This window comes from Gorilla gorilla, chromosome 10, assembly GCF_029281585.2.
Source record: "Gorilla gorilla gorilla isolate KB3781 chromosome 10, NHGRI_mGorGor1-v2.1_pri, whole genome shotgun sequence".
In the NCBI taxonomy this organism is placed as follows: domain Eukaryota; kingdom Metazoa; phylum Chordata; class Mammalia; order Primates; family Hominidae; genus Gorilla; species Gorilla gorilla.
The window spans coordinates 24,462,900-24,479,023 of NC_073234.2; the positions used below are offsets into that span (position 1 = coordinate 24,462,900).

At 44.7% G+C, this 16,124-nt stretch overlaps 1 protein-coding gene across 3 annotated transcripts in view; it reads left to right on the forward strand.

The window, feature by feature from the left end:
- Positions 1-1,518: 1,518 nt before the first annotated feature.
- Positions 1,519-16,124, forward strand: part of A2ML1 (alpha-2-macroglobulin like 1) — a 53,648-nt gene continuing 39,042 nt past the window's right edge. For 2 of the 3 annotated variants that reach the window (XM_055358631.2, XM_055358630.2), the window contains exons 1-7: positions 1,532-1,611; positions 2,081-2,264; positions 2,619-2,781; positions 8,619-8,671; positions 13,554-13,574; positions 14,399-14,558; positions 15,137-15,221. In XM_055358631.2, coding sequence (XP_055214606.1) covers positions 1,550-1,611; positions 2,081-2,264; positions 2,619-2,781; positions 8,619-8,671; positions 13,554-13,574; positions 14,399-14,558; positions 15,137-15,221 — 728 coding nt within the window. In that variant the 5' untranslated portion in view covers positions 1,532-1,549. Of the gene's footprint in view, positions 1,612-2,080; positions 2,265-2,618; positions 2,782-8,618; positions 8,672-13,553; positions 13,575-14,398; positions 14,559-15,136; positions 15,222-16,124 lie in introns of all 3 variants that reach the window. The other variant, XM_019038173.4, reaches the window with a different exon arrangement.

Consider the following 16,124-nt stretch of genomic DNA (forward strand, 5'->3'; position numbering starts at 1 on the left):
GTGAATTACTCTTTTGCCGCTGCAGTTCCCCTGTCTTGATAAATCGGCTCTGTCTAGGCAGCAAGCAAGGTGAATCCATTGGGTGGTTACAAAACGGGGTCTCACTATGTTGCCCAGGCTGGTCTCGAACTCTTGGGCTCAAGCAATCCTCCAGCTTCTGACTCCCAAAAGCTGGGATTATAGGCATGAGCCACTGCACTTAGACTAATTTATATTTTAGGTGACTTCTAAGTATTACCATCATAAAGAACACTGTGGGCTGGGCACGGTGGCTCATACCTGTAATCCCAGCACTTTGGGAGGCTGAGGTGGTCCCTGGAGCTCAGGAGTTCAAGACTAGCCTGGGCAACATGGTGAAACCCTGTCTCTATTAAAAATACAAAACAATTAGCCAGGAGTGTTGGTGCCTACCTGTGGTCCCAGCTACTCAGGAGGTGGAGGTGGGAGGATCGCTTGAGCCCAGGAGGTCAAGGCTGCAGTGGGCTGAGATTGTGCCTCTGCACTCCAGCCTGGGTGATCAAGTGAGACTCTACCTCAAAAAAATAAAAAATAAGGAAAAGAAAAAAAAGAAAGAACAGTGTGAAAAAACTCAGTGTTACACTTGTGCATACACGCATGCTGTCCTTTTTTTCCTCATTAAGAAACATTTCCAGAGTAGGAGTTGCTGAGTGACAGAATATGCAAATCTCAAAGGCTTTGGTGTGTATTACGAAATTGCCATGAGAAAGTTATCCACATTCTATTTTCTCTAGGACTGTGTGTGTGTCCCTATTTCCATACAGTCACAACAATACTGAGTAGTATTAATTTTTTTTTTTTTTTGAGACAGAGTCTCGTTGTGTCACCCACGCTGGAGTGCGGTGGCATGATCTCGGCTCACTGCAACCTCCACCTCCCGGGTTCAAGCGATTCTCCTGCCTCAGCCTCCCAAGTAGCTGGGACTATAGGCACCCACCACTATGCCCAGCTAATTTTTTTTTTTGTATTTTTAGTAGAGACAGGGTTTCACTATGTTGGCCAGGCTGGTCTTGAACTCCTGACCTGGTGATCTGCCCACCTCAACCTCCCAAAGTGCTGGGATTACAGGCGTGAGCCACTGTGACCAGCCAAGTTTACTGCTTTTCTATTGATACTGTTCTCATACCCATGTTCCCAACTACACCTTAATTGAATAATAAAAGAAAATAAGGACATTAAATGAGAACAGGAATTGGAATGAAACCAGAAAAAAAGGGAGGAGTTCAAAATATGTTCTGAGAGCTTTACCATTATGAATACTCAGCTCTGGTTTTCCCCCAAAACTGGCTGAACCAGTATGGATGTTCCAGGCAGAAACAACTTTAAAGAAGTGAATAGTGGCCCTACCCTGGTCCACCACCTAACCTGGTGGTTACAGAAGGAGGAACACAGTCCTCCTATGTTCCAGGTGCCAGGAGGTGACTGACTATAGCATCAGTCATCACTGCACACCCTACCTGGAATTAGTATATAAAGCTACGCGGAGCGATCTCTGCCCCTGACCCTGGAAAAATCTGTCTCACCCACAAAGATGTGGGCTCAGCTCCTTCTAGGAATGTTGGCCCTATCGCCAGCCATTGCAGAAGAACTTCCGTGAGTGCTTGGTGTCAGAATTGGTTTATTAGGGCAGCGGCTTCTTCGCCTAAGTTTCTCAAACATTTATATGGAGATGGGGAGATCAACTTTGGTTTATCTTAATTTCCTCCTCCTTTTTTCTCTTCTTTGGTTCCACTGATCCTTTACCCAGAGAGGGAGGCTGACGCATGAAGAGGAAGCTTTAAAAAAGATAAATATTAAAATGTGCCCTGTTTTCTGAAATAGGCCTAATTTCCTCCTTGGTGCTCTAGGCATGTGTTCTTGGTGAGGGCCTCCTGATGGCGGAAGTTGAAGACTGTGCAGAGTTGTTGCCCCTCTGCTTCTTGTAGAAAATGAGGTGCATAAGGAAGGCAGGGGCTTGGTCTGTCTAATTCACTGCTACTCGCTGAGCGCTTAGGAGAGTGCTGGATTTTTCCTCGAGTGAATGAATCATTATTGCCCTGAAATCCTTCTGCTCCTTTAATAGAAACTACCTGGTGACATTACCAGCCCGGCTAAATTTCCCCTCCGTTCAGAAGGTTTGTTTGGACCTGAGCCCTGGGTACAGTGATGTTAAATTCACGGTTACTCTGGAGACCGAGGACAAGACCCAGAAGTTGCTAGAATACTCTGGACTGAAGAAGAGGCACTTACATTGTATCTCCTTTCTTGTAAGCACAGACTCAGCCCTCACTCGAATCCCTTACTTGCCTATTCTCCTCCCTAAGCTCACTATAATCTACTTTAAGTATAATTTCTGTTATCTTTTGCCACGGCCTCTAAACCTATTTTTTCTCAACTTAACCTCAGTCCCCGGCTATCACTCATCCACAGTTTCCTCGACCTAGGATTTCTCCCTTTAGTTCCTGACCTTAATTCTTCCCCGTGGTAATTTGTTTTATGTCTCTATCCTTGCTACCCCCGTCTAACTCAGCTCTTTCCTTTAACTCACTGTTGGGTTGAGACCAGTTGATTCTGTTCCCCCAATCCCTTACTCCTCCCCAGAAGTCCCCTTTCTTGGTCAGGTACCACCTCCTGCTGGTGGCACAGAAGAAGTGGCCACAATCCGGGTGTCGGGAGTTGGAAATAACATCAGCTTTGAGGAGAAGAAAAAGGTTTTAATTCAGAGGCAGGGGAGTGGCACCTTTGTACAGACCGACAAACCTCTCTACACCGCAGGGCAGCAAGGTAAGAGTCACATATTTGGGGTTCGACTAAAACCTGGGGAAACCGCTGTGCACAGGGGTAAAGAGGGGATTTGTGGTTTGACAGTAGGCTTTGGAAAACAAGGAGTGCAGAGGAGAGGAAAATCTGGGAGGATTAAGTATTACAAGTGTTGAATACATGCTGCGCTACACAAGCAAGAGAAGTAGGTGGGGGTTGCTACTGAGTTTGTGTATCTAAAACAAAAGTACATGTTTCTTCTGGAATAGAATTTGGCAAGTATAACTGGGTTGCTGGGCCTTACAACAAGCTGCTTGTAAATGGCTAAGAAAGCACTGAGGGCATTTGGCTTGAGCTACTGGGGTTGTTTTTTTTTTTTTTTTTTTTGTATTTGTTCATTCGTCCTTACAGGGGCACTTCATTCTGAGATTTCAAAGTCAGGCACCCTGAAAAGAAACTAGGTTTGGGTTTTTTAATTTTTTTATTTAAAATTTTTGTGGGTACATAGCTGGTGTATATATATTTATGGGGTAGATGAGATATTTTTATACACACACACAATGTGTAATCATTACATCAGGGTACATGTGTATCCATCACCTCAAGCATTTATCATTTCCTTGTATTACAAACAATCCAATTATACTCTCTTAGTAATTTTTAAATGTGCAATAAATTATTGTTGACTGTAGTCACTCTTTTGTGCTAAAAACCACAAGATCCCTAGATCTTATTCATTCTAGCTAAATATATTTTTGTACCCATTAATCATTCCCACCCCACCCCTCACCCTGCCCACCATTACCTTCCCAGCATCTGGTAATCATCATTCTGTTCTCTCTCTCTCTTTCAAAAAAATTTTTTTCCTTTTACCTTATTTTTTCCACACACTTAAAAATTATTATTCTATTCTCTATCTCCATGAGTTCAATTGTTTTAATTTTTAGCTCCCACAAATAAATGAGAACATGGAAAGTTTGTCTTTCTGTGTCTGGTTTATTTTACTTAACATAATGACCTCCTGTTCCATTCATGCTGTTGCAAAGGATGGGGTCTCATTCTTTTTTATGGCTGAATAGTACTCCATTATGTATGTGTACCACATTTTTTAATCCATTTTTTATCATCTGTTCATAGACACTTAGGTTGCTTCCATATCTTGGCTATTGTGAATACTGATGCAATAAACATGGCAGCGCAGATAGTCTTTGATATACTGATTTCCTTTCTTTTGTATATATACTTAGCAGTGGGCTTGCAGGATTATATGGAAGCTCTATTTTTAGTTTTTTTCAGAAACCTCTAAACTGTTCTCCATAGTGGTTGTACTAATTTACATTCCCACCAACAGTGTATGAGGGTTCTCTTTTCTCCGCATCCTCACCAGCATTTATTATTGTTTGTCTTTTGGAAAAAAGCCATTTTAACTGGGGTGAGATAATATCTCATTGTAGTTTTGATTTACATTTCTCTGACAGTCAATGATTTCAGCACCTTTTTTATATACCTGTTTGCCATTTGTATGTCTTCTTTTGAGAAATGTCTATTCAGATCTTTTTGCCGGTTCTTTAATCTGATTACTAGATGTTTTCCTATACAGCTGTCTGAGCTCCTTATATATTCTGGTTATTAATCCCTTGTCAGATGGGTAGTTTGCAAATATTTTCTTTCATTCTGTGGGTTGTCTCTTTGTTGATTGTTTCCTTTGCTGTGCAGAAGCTTTTTAATTTGATGTGATCCTGTTTGTCCGTTTTTGCTTTGGTTTCTTGTGCTCCTTGGGTATTACTCAAGAAATCTTTGCCCAGACAAATGTTCTGGAGAGTTTCCCCAAAGTTTTCTTATATATAATAGTTTCATAGATTGAGGTATTAGATTTAAATCTTTCATCCATTTTGACTCGATTTTTCTATATGGAGAGAGATGAGGGTCTAGTTTCATTCTTCTGCATATGGATATCCAATTTTCCCAGAACCATTTATTGAAGAGCCTGTGCTTTCTCCAGTGTATACACTTGTCACCTTTGTCAAAAATGAGTTCACCGTAGACATGTTTCTGGGTTCTTTATTCTGTTCCATTGGTCTATGTATTTGTTTTTATGACAGTACCATGCTGTTTTGGTTACTATAGCTTTGCAGTATAATTTGAAGTCATGTAATGTGATTCTTCCAGCTTTGTTCTTTTTGTTCAGAATAGATTTGGCTATTTTAGGTCTTTTATGGTTCCATAAAAATTTTATGATTTTTTTTACAAAAGTCCTAAGATTTAGGATGTAGAATTTCTGTGAAGAATGTCATTAGTATTCTGATAGGGATTGCATTGAATCTGTAGATTGCCTTAGGTAGTATGGAATTTTAACAATATCAATTCTTCCAATCCAGAAACATGAAATCTCTTTTCATGTTTTTGTGTGTCCTCTTCAATTTCTTTCATCAATATTTTATAGTTTTTATTGTTGAGATCTTTCACTTCTTTGGTAAAGTTTATTCCTAGGTATTTTATATTATTTATAGCTATTGTAAATGGAATTATCTTTCTTAATTTCTTTTTCAGATTGTTCCCTGTTGGCATATAGAAATGTTACTGAATTTTTTTTGTTTTTGAGACAGAGTCTCCCTCTGTTGCCCAGGCTGTGGAGTGCAGTGGCGGGATCACTGCTTACTGCAACCTCTGCCTCCTGGGTTCAAGTGATTCTTGTGCTTCAGCATCCCAAGTAGCTGGGAGTACAGGCGTGCGCCACCATGCCTCGCTAATTTTTGTTTTTTTTGTTTTTTTGTTTTTTGAGATGGAGTCTCATTCTGCCGCGCAGGCTGGAATGCAATAAATGGTTGCTCATTGCAGCCTCTGCCTCCTGGGTTCAAGTGATTCTCCTGCCTCAGCCTCCCGAGTAGCTGGGATTCCAGGTGAGCGCCACCACCCCTGGCTAATTTTTGTATTTTTGGTAGAGACGGAGTTTCGCCATGTTGGCCAGGCTGGTCTCCAACTCCTGACCTCAAGTTATCCTCCCCACTCAGCCTCCCAAAGTGCTGGGATTACACGCATAAGCCACCACATCTGTCTTCTTGCACTTTTAGGATTTTTCTTTTTTTTTATTCCTTGATGTTTGGGAGTTTGATTATTAAATGTCTTGAGGTAGACTCATTTGGGCCAAATCTGCTTGGTGTTCTATAATCTTGTACTTAATATTGATATCTTTCTCAGCTGGGTTCAGTGGCTCATGCTTGTAATCCCAGCACTTTGGGAGGCTGAGGTGGGCAAATCACCTGAGATGAGTATTTCGAGACCAGCCTGGCCAACATGGCAAAACCTTGTCTCTACTAAAAATACCAAATTAGCCAAGCATGGTGGCCCGTGCCTGTAATCCCAGCTACTGGGGAGGCTGAGGCAGGAGAATCGCTTGAACCAGGGAGGCGGAGGTCGCATGAGCCAAGATCACATTACTGCACTCCAGCCTGGGCAACAGAGCGAGACTGTCTCAAATAATAATAATAATATTGATATCTTTCTCTAGGTTTGGAAAATTCTCTGTTATTTTCACTTTGAATAAACTTTCCATCTCATTTTCTCTCTCTACCTCCTCTTTAAAGTCAATACCTCTTTTTTCTCTTTGTTAAATTTATCTGATAAGATTCTGAATTCTTTCTCTGTGTTATCTAAAATTTTGTTGAGTTTCCTCAAAACAGCTATTTTGAATTCTCGATCTGAAAGATCACTATCTTTGTTTCTGCGAGATTGGTTGCTGGTGCCTTATTTGGTTCATCTGGTGAGGTAATTTTTTCCAACATGGTCTTGATGTGGATGTTCATTGGTGTCTGGGCATTGAAGAGTTAGGTATTTATTGTAGTCTTGGCATTCTGGACTTGTTTGTACCTGTCCTCCTTGGGCAGACTTTCCAGGTATTTGAAGGGACTTGGGTGTCGTAATCTAAGTGTTTGGACTCTGCAGTTCATCTGCATTAGGCGGGACCCCATGCTCAGTATCTCTGTGGCTCTTGAAGGCTCATAGAGGTACCTCCTTGATGGTCTTGGATAAGATCTGGAAGAATTCCAGATTACCAGGTGGAGACTCCTGTTCTCTTCCCTTACTTTCTCCAAAACAAACAGAGTTTCTCTCTTTGTGCTGAGCTGCCTGGAGAGAGGGGTGACACAAGCACCCCTGTGGCCACCAGCATTGGGACTGCACTGGGTCAGATCTGAAGCCAGCACTGTACTGTGTCTCACCCAAGGCCTGTGGTAACCAGTACCTGGCTACTGCCCATGTTTGCTCAAGGCCCTAGGGCTCTACAGTCAGCAGGTGACAAAGCCAGCCAGGCTTGTGTCCTCCCCTTCAGGGTGGTGAGTTCCCCATGACCCTGGAAGGTCCAGAGATGTCATCTGCGAGCCAGGGCCTGGAGTCAGAAACCTTAGGAATCTACCTGGTGTTCTGTTCTACTGCAGCTGAGTTGGCACCCAAGCCACAAGACAAAGTCCTTCCCACTCTTCCTTCCCCTTTTCACAGAGGAGTCTCTCTCTGTGGCCACCACTACTCCAGGCCCACAGGAGTACTGCCTGGATACTTCCAGTGTTCTCTCGAGGCCCAAAGTCTCCTTTCACCAGCTTGTGGTGAATGGTGCCTGGCCTGGGACTCTCTTTTCAGGGCAGTGAGCTCTCCTCTGACAAACAGCAGGTCCAGAAATGCCATCCAAGAGCCACAGCCCATAACTGGGGACCCCAAGGGCCTGCTTGGTGCTCTACCCCACTGTGGCTGAGCTGGTACCTAAGCTGCAAGACAAAGTCCCCTTGACTCTTCCCTCTCCTTTTCTCAAGTAGAAGGAGTCTCTCCCCATAGTCACCACAGCTGGGAATGTGCTGAATCACTGGAAGCCAGCATGTCTCTGAGTCTCACCCAAGGCCCACGGCAAGTACTGCCCAGCTATCACTGCTGAGTATTCAGAGCCCCAGGGGCTAATCGGAACTCAGCTTCCAACCGCTGGGATGGGCAGTTCACCCCTGGCTAAGGCTGGTCTAAATGCTCCCTCCATGGGCACTGGCTGAGTTCTGCCCTGTGTGCTTTCCCCTGTGATTGGGCAGCACTGCGTTCTAAAGCCAAGTCCCACAGTCACTGTGCTCTCCCGCCCTCAAGCTCATCGATTCTGTCTCTGTACCACAGTCACTGCTGGGGGATGGCGGGGAGGGGGGTGAATCAGCAGTTCAAGTGTGTCTTTTCCACCCTCTTCAGTGCCTCTTTCAGTGATATGAAGTTAAAACCAGGCACTGTGATCACTCTTCTGATTTTTGGCTCTTATGACAGTGCTGTTTTGTGTGGGCAGTTGTTCAGTTTGGTGTTCCTGTGGGGGATGAGGAGGGTGGTCCATGGAGGCTTCTATTCTGCCTCTTGCTCTGCCTCCTGAGCTCCAGGCCTGTGTTTGGACTTTACCTCACTCTCAGAGCAGGTTTTGTAAAAAAGTAAAACCTGTTGGGGTTTTGCTGACTCAGAGCATGTGTGAGGAAGGAGGAGGGATAGAGGAAAGATTCTGAGCAGCAGGCCGAGCGCGGTGGCTCACGCCTATAATCCCAGCACTTTGGGAGGCCAAGGCAGGTGGATCACCTGAGGTCAGGAGTTCATAGACCAGCCTGGCCAACATGGTGAAACCCTGTCTCTACAAAAATTAGCCAAGTGTGGTGGCACCTGCCTGTGGTCCCAGCTACTCCGGAGGCTGGGGTGGGAGAATCACTTGAGCCCAGGAGTTTGAGGCTGCAGTGAGCCACGGTTGTGCCACTGCACTCCAACCTGGGTGACAGAGTGAGACCCTGTTTCAAAAAAAAAAAAAAAAAATTCTGAGCCAGGAAACATCCCCTTTGCTAATGATGCCTGTTCCTTTCCAGTGTATTTCCGCATTGTCACCATGGATAGCAACTTCGTTCCGGTGAATGACAAGGTGAGTTGGGAGGAGGAAAAGGAGTGGCACAGAGAGAACAGGGAAAAGGATGAGAGATTCTCTAGGGTGGAAGTCCTCTCAGCCTGGGCGTGGCAAGGCGAGGCCCTCTGGGTTGGAGACTGCCGTGTGTGTGGGACTGGAAGTGCTGGACTAGCTTCAGGGAGCTAGCCTAAATCAGCCTAGGAATAAGCAGAGGTAACCAGTTCTCAGCTTCAGTATCTACACATTAATCAGGTTCTTGAGAGATGGTTATGCTCCTTGTCATTTTATTTTATTTATTTGTTTATTTAGAGACAGAGTCTCGCTCTGTGGCCCAGGCTGGAGTGCAATGGCGTGACCTCAGCTCACTACAACCTCTGCCTCCTGGGTTTAAGCAATTCTCCTGCCTCGGCCTCCCAAATAGTTGGAATTACAGGCGCGCACCACCACGCCCGGCTAATTTTTGTATTTTTAGTAAAAACAGGGTTACACCATGTTGGCCAGGCTGGTCTCAAACTCCTGACCTCAAGTGTTCCACCCACCTCGGCCTCCCAAAGTGCTGGGATTACAGACAAGAGCCACCATGCTCAGCCCCCTTTCATTTTAAGAGTTTTCGCAAACTTCAAGGACTGACAAGAGTATTTTTTTTTTTAAGGCAGAAAGGAGAATGTCTGCTTCCACTCTGTTTCTATGAGGCAAAATAATTTACAAAGTAGGTAATTCTCTTAAGGCAACATTAAATAAATACATGCCAAAGCTTAAAATGTAGCAACATTTTGCGAATATTTGATTTTTCCTTGGACTCCCCATCCCTAGAATCATAAGCCTTACAACAGGTTTGATTTCAAGTTGGAGCATGTGTCATTTCTACATGCTTCTGAGACACTTACCTCCTGGACACCCCTGCTTGCTTCCTCTTCCGTCTGTCCCAGCCTGTGTATTCAAATGAAACTTTTAGAGATAAACATAGAGAAAGCATGATTTCCGTTTTCCATCTCCTTGTTCTCAGAGCTGCTGTTTCCTTTCCCTATGTGCAGGGGAATTATTAGCTTGTTATGATTGGTAATGCCCTACCCGCTACTCTCTTTCCCAATATAGATTTCCTTTTAGTTCCTCCTCCCCATCACCTGTAGCTTTTCTTTGGTAGGTATAACGTTGAGTACTTCTTACTTTTTTTTTTTTTTTTTTTTTAACATTTTAAGACAAGGTCTCATTCTGTCATCTAGGCTGGAGTGCAGTGGCAGTCATGGCTCACTGCAGCTTTGACCCTGCCCCGGGCTCAAGTAATCTTCCCATCTCAGTCTCCCCAGTAGCTGGGACCACAGGTGTGCACTACCACACCTGGCTAATTATTTTTTTTTTTGTAGAGTTGTGGTGGGGGGGTCTCACCTTGTTGCGCAGGCTGGTCTTGAGCTCCTGGCCTCTCTCGCTTCGGTCTCCCAAAGTGTTGGGATTATAGGCCTGAGCCACTGCACCCGGCCTGACTGCTTACTTCTTAACAGACTGTTTTCTCTAGAGCTGCAACAAGGAAGTGCTAGGTTCAAAGTGTGGCCCGCAGCAGCACTATTTTAGACTCACTTACCCTCAGGGTTGATCTCATTAACTACCCCTGTTACGATTCAAATGATGAGGGATTACTTCCAGGTGTTCTGTTTTCTGCAGTTAGGCTCCCTTTCTCTTGTGAAATTACTCCTTCCTCCCCACTCTATTTCTCCAGCCAAGCCCTCCCTCCAAATTCAGTTGAAACATTGAGATTAACAAAAGGAATTTTACCAAGAAAGCTAGAATAAAAATTGTGTTTATGTAACCACCCAATGGGTTCACCTTGCCTGCTGCTTAGACAGGGTTGATTTATCGAGACAAGGGAATTGCAATGAAGAAAGAGTAACTCACCCAGAGCCGGCTGTGCGGGAGACTGGAGTTTTACTGTTACTCAAATCAGTCTCCCTGAGCATTTGGAAATCGAGGTTTTTTTTTGTTTTTTGTTTTTTTTTTTTTGAGACGGAGTTTCATTCTTGTTGCCCAGGCTGGAGTGCAATGGCGCGATCTCGGCTCACCGCAACCTCTGCCTCCCAGGTTCAAGTGATTCTCCTGCCTCAGCCTCCCAAGTAGCTGGGATTACAGGCATGCGCCAACACGCCCAGCTAATTTTGGTACTTTTAGTAGAGACGGGGTTTCTTCATGCTGGTCAGGCTGTTCTTGAACTCCCGACCTCAAGTGATCCACCCGCCTCGGCCTCCCAAAGTGCTGGGATTACAGGCGTGAGCCACTGTGCCTGGCCAGGAAATCGAGTTTTTAAAGATAATTTGGCAGGTAGGGGCTTGGGAAGTGGGGAGTGCTGATTGGTCAGGTTGGAGATGGAGTCATAGATGGTCAAAGTGAGGTTTTCTTGCTGTTTTCCTCCTCCTGGGTGGGATGGCAGAACTGGTTGAGCCTGATTACTGATCTGGGTGGTGTCAGCTGATCCACTGAATGCAAGATCTGGAAAACATCTCAGGCACTGATCTTAGGTTTTACAACAGTGATGTTATCCCCAGGAGCAATTTGAAGAGGTTCAGACTCTTGGAGCCAGAGGCTGCATGACCCCTAAAGTGTAATTTCTAATCTTGTAGCTAATTTGTTAGTCCTGCAAAGGCAGACTGGACCCCGGGCAAGAAGGGGGTCTTTTTGGGAAAGGGCTGTTATCAATTTTGTTTCAGAGTCAAACCATGAACTGAATTCCTTCCCAAAGTTAGTCTGGGTTACACCCAGGAATCCACAAAGACAGCTTAAAAGTTAGAAGCAAGATGGAGTCGGTTAGGTCTGACTTCTTTCACTTTCATAGTTTCCTCAGTTATAATTTTGCAAAGGCGGCTTCAGTCCCTCCCTTTGGGTTTTATAACACCTTAATCTTCAGGTATGGGCTAGGAAGATGGGAAAAGGCTGTCGATTGTTCTGGCTTCTTCCTGCTGAGAGGGGGCATAGTGAGGGTACCTAAGGTGAGAGGAGTGGAACTGCTTAGAAGCAAGATAGTGTTGGTTAGGTCTGATTTCTTTCACTGTCATCGTTTCCTCAGCTTTAATTTTGCAAAGTCAGTTTCATTTACACAGCACAATATTTAATCCCCAAACAAGTAAAGTAAGCCTGATATTAACTGACCCTGTCTAACTTGATTGCTATGCTCAGTTATTCAGAAACTCCAGGCAACTTCCAGTCGGAAATGCTACTTTCCTTTTTTTTTTTTTTTTTTTTGAGAGGGAGTTTCGCTGCGTTGCCCAGGCTGGAGTGCAGTAGCAGGATCTCAGCTCACTGCAACCTCCCCCTCCTGGGTTCAAAGGATTCTCCTGCCTCAGCCTCCCGAGTAGTTGGGTTTACAGGAATGTACCACCACATCTGGCTAATTTTGTATTTTTAGTAGAAATGTGGTTTTACCATGTTGGTCAGGCTGGTCTCAAACTCCTGACCTCAGGTGATCTGCCCACCTCAGCCTCCCAAAGTGCTGGGATTATGGGCGTGAGCCACCATGCCTGGCCTCAGCAATGCTACTTTCCTAGCGAAACACTTATTTTCTTCCAGAGCCTATTTCTGGCCAACTGATGTCTTTCCTGATTCTTGATCCCTGTGTGAGAAAAGTACTTTGTTATCGAAGTGTTTTTTGTTGTTGTTGTTTTGTATTTTGTTTTTGAGTTACTTTGTCACCCAGGCTGGAGTGCAGTGGCATGATCCCGGCTCAAGCAACCTCCGCTGCCCGGGTTCAAGTGATTCTTCTGCCTCAGCTTCCGGAGTAGCTGGGGTTACAGGCATGTGCCACCATGTCCGGCTAATTTTTGTATTTTTAGTAGAGAGGGGTTTCACCATGTTGGCCAGGCTGGTCTTGAACTCCTAACCTCAGGTGATCCAACCGCCGCAGCCTCCCAAAGTGCTGGGATTACAGGTGTGAGCCACCGTGTCTGGCCTAAAGAAGTGTTTGTTTGTTTTGTTTTGTTTTGACTTTACGGAAATTTATAGAAATCTTAGTGATATTCTCCTCCTGATGTTTATATAGCCCAGGTTTGTGGAAGTCCTAGCTCATCTTGATCCTTCGATCTCCTTATTTTTTGGCTTTTTTTGAAGAATTGCCATTATCCCTACTATCAAGGCTGATATTTGTATTTAGTGGTTCAGCTTCTTCACTGGTTGGCATCACATGACACTTGGCCCAAGAATAAAAAAATCAAGCACTGTCTTGATTTCATTCTCTTCTTTCCAAGTTAGATCCAAACTGGTCTTCTCTTTTGAATATATTTGCAGTCTCTCTGAGCCCCTCTCCTGCTATTCACTGAATTCCAGCTTTCAATCTCATCTAGTTGCAAGCACAATGACCTGTTCCTCACAAACTTAATGGTTTTCACATCTATTTAGCAACTACTGTCTTGAGGAAAGTGATACATGATTCTCCAATGGAACTATTTCAAACAATTTTAAAAATAATTATTTGCAATGCTTGAAAGTAAGGTTCCTGCCCACAAGCATTCAGATGGTAAAGGAAGAGGCCAGGAGATGGTTGGCTACCAAGAAGAGGTTTAAACATTGAGGAACCCCCTGGTGCTAATACTTCTTTTAGGGCATGTTTCTTGTGCAAGAGCTCAGTCACAGGGCACTGAGACTGGTCTGACGCTCCAGTTCTTCAAATCTTTTGGAGACTGGCAATTCCTTTCAGATTCTTGCCCCCACTCTTCCCCTCCTCCTGCCTTGTTTCCCTCCCAAGAAGTCTGTGCCCCCATTGTTATTCTTTTCAGGGCACAAAAGAGCCATTTAGAAAGGAAGAAATGAAGAAATGGGCAAAAGGGAAAGGAAGAATTCTTTGTGAACTTTTGCTTTCAGCAAACTTATTCTTATTGCTGTCAACCTTCTTTAACCCGCATTATCTGGTTTTCCTTTTCAGTACTCCATGGTGGAACTACAGGTAAGCGGAAGTTTCTTTCTCTTCTCTGTCAGTTGTGGAAGAGGAAGAATGAGAATTTGGTGGTACACCTTGAAGACAGAAGCAACTCTGAGATCTTGGCCCAGAGCCCCATGACTCTGCCCAGCACCGAGCGCCCACATCCACCTAAGCTGTGCCTGCTTTCTTGCCTCTGCCCTCCTGGTCTCTCACACCTACATTTCAGTAGACAAGGACACCAGCCTCTGTAATGACTACACCGCTCTCTCATTCCCCTAACTTCTCTGTGCCCAGACGACTTAACCAGGCTTGGTTCCGTACTCCCCTTAGTGTAAGGTAATAGCCCTTGCCATAGGCATTCTCAACAGGTACGTGATAACATAAACACCTGTGAGAAGTATTTTAAAGGAAAGGATCTAGAAGGTGATTTCTCCACAATATCTTCTCCATTTTTCCATTAAATCACCCATGTTTTAGGTATCTTACAATCAATCTCCTCAGCCTTGTCCCCTAATAGTGACCAGAAACAGAGTAAACATTCTTTGTAAATGACATCCTGGGTCCTACTTTCTAAAACTGGAGATAACACTTTAGAGGGCTCAGTCTGATCATTAAAATCCACAAGATTTCCTACCAAATGGGGGCTGGATCTATAGAAATATTTACCTCATTCCGCCATAAAGAAAGTTATAAGTAACACAGGGAGCTGCTCTTCCTGGACACAGACCACGGGGGTCATGAACAATGGGTGGGGTTCTTTACCTGCCTTTTGCTTCTTTACCTGCGTTTTGCAGTGCAGAGTGGGAGGCAAACGGGCAGGCACATCATGCAGTTTCTCTATTGGACAGGATCCAAATAGCAACAGGATTGCACAGTGGCTGGAAGTGGTACCTGAGCAAGGCATTGTAGACCTGTCCTTCCAACTGGCACCAGAGGCAATGCTGGGCACCTACACTGTGGCAGTGGCTGAGGGCAAGACCTTTGGTACTTTCAGTGTGGAGGAATATGGTAGGTGGGGGAATGGACAGGCCAAAGCATTGGGCATAATCTCATCTTAAAATCAGCAAAGGTGGAGCCGGGCGCAGTGGCTCACGCCTGTAATCCCAGGACTTTGGGAGGCCGAGGCAGGCAGATCATGAGGTCAGGAGATCGAGACCACCCTGGCTAACACAGTGAAACCCTGTCTCCACTAACAATACAAAAAATTAGCCGGGCGTGGTGGCAGGTGCCTGTAGTCTCAGCTACTTGGGAGGCTGAGGCAGGAGAATGGCGTGAACCTGGGAGGTGGAGCTTGCAGTGACCTGAGATCACGCCACTGCACTCCAGCCTGGGTGACAAAGCAAGACTCCGTCTCAAAAAAAAAAAATCAGCAAAGGTGGAGTAAAATGTACTCTGGGAAAGGATTATTTATTCATTTTTGAATCGATGCTGAACCAGCTAATTACTTCAGGAACATGCTACCTAAGTAATGCCTCCTTCATTAGATCCGTTAATTTAATTCTCACTGTTTATACCCCTCTGCTCACTGCCTGTCTGACTGATTCCTCCTCCAATGCTTTCTCCATTTCTCCTTTTACTCTCTTCAGTGCTGCCGAAGTTTAAGGTGGAAGTGGTGGAACCCAAGGAGTTATCAACGGTGCAGGAATCTTTCTTAGTAAAAATTTGTTGTAGGTAAGAGCAGAAGCTTGGGATCTGGTGGAGATTAAAGATGCATCGAGAGACATGATGAGGGAATGACATGGGATGTGGGATTATGGGTGGGGCCAAAACTTGGGGTATTTTATGTGATTCAGAGTCATGGCTTATCCAAGACCTTTTTTTTTTTTTTTGAGACAAAGTTTCAATCTTGTTTCCCAGGCTGGAGTGCAATCGCGTGATCTCGGCTCACTGCAACCTCCGCCTCATGGGTTCAAGCGATTCTCCTGCCTCAACCTCTAGAGTAGCTGGGATCACAAGCGTGCGCCACCATGCCTGGCTAATGTTTGTATTTTTAGTAGAGATGGGGTTTCGCCGTGTTGGCCAGGCTGGTCTCGGACTCCTGACCTCAGGTGATCCACCCACCTTGGCCTCCCAAAGTGTTGGATTACAGACATGAGCCACCGCGCCCAGCCAAGAACATATTTTATAGTTGTGTTTCTGCTGTTTTTTTCCATTGCTCACTCAGATAGTATTATTGATTTAGTCTTTATAAGACACAATATTGAATCCCATAGATAAATGGGGATCAGGAGAAAGAAAGATACTGTTTCCGTCCTTAGTATGGTGCTAATTGTGGAACTGGGTCTACTGTAAGACTCTGAGTAAAGTAGGGAAGGGGAAGAGAGCTAGAAAAAGGTAGGATTGTCAGAGCTTGCTTTCTTCTTTTTTTTTTTTTTTTTTGAGACAAAGTCTCTGTCACGCAGGCTGGAGTGCAGTGGGGAGATCTCGGCTCACTGCAACCTCTGTCTCCCAGGTTCAAGTGATTCTCCTGCCTCTTCCTCCCAGAGAAGCTGGGATTACAGGTGTGAGCCACCATGCCCAGCAAATTTTTGTATTTTTAGTAGAGACAGGATCTTGCCATGTTGCCTAGGCTGG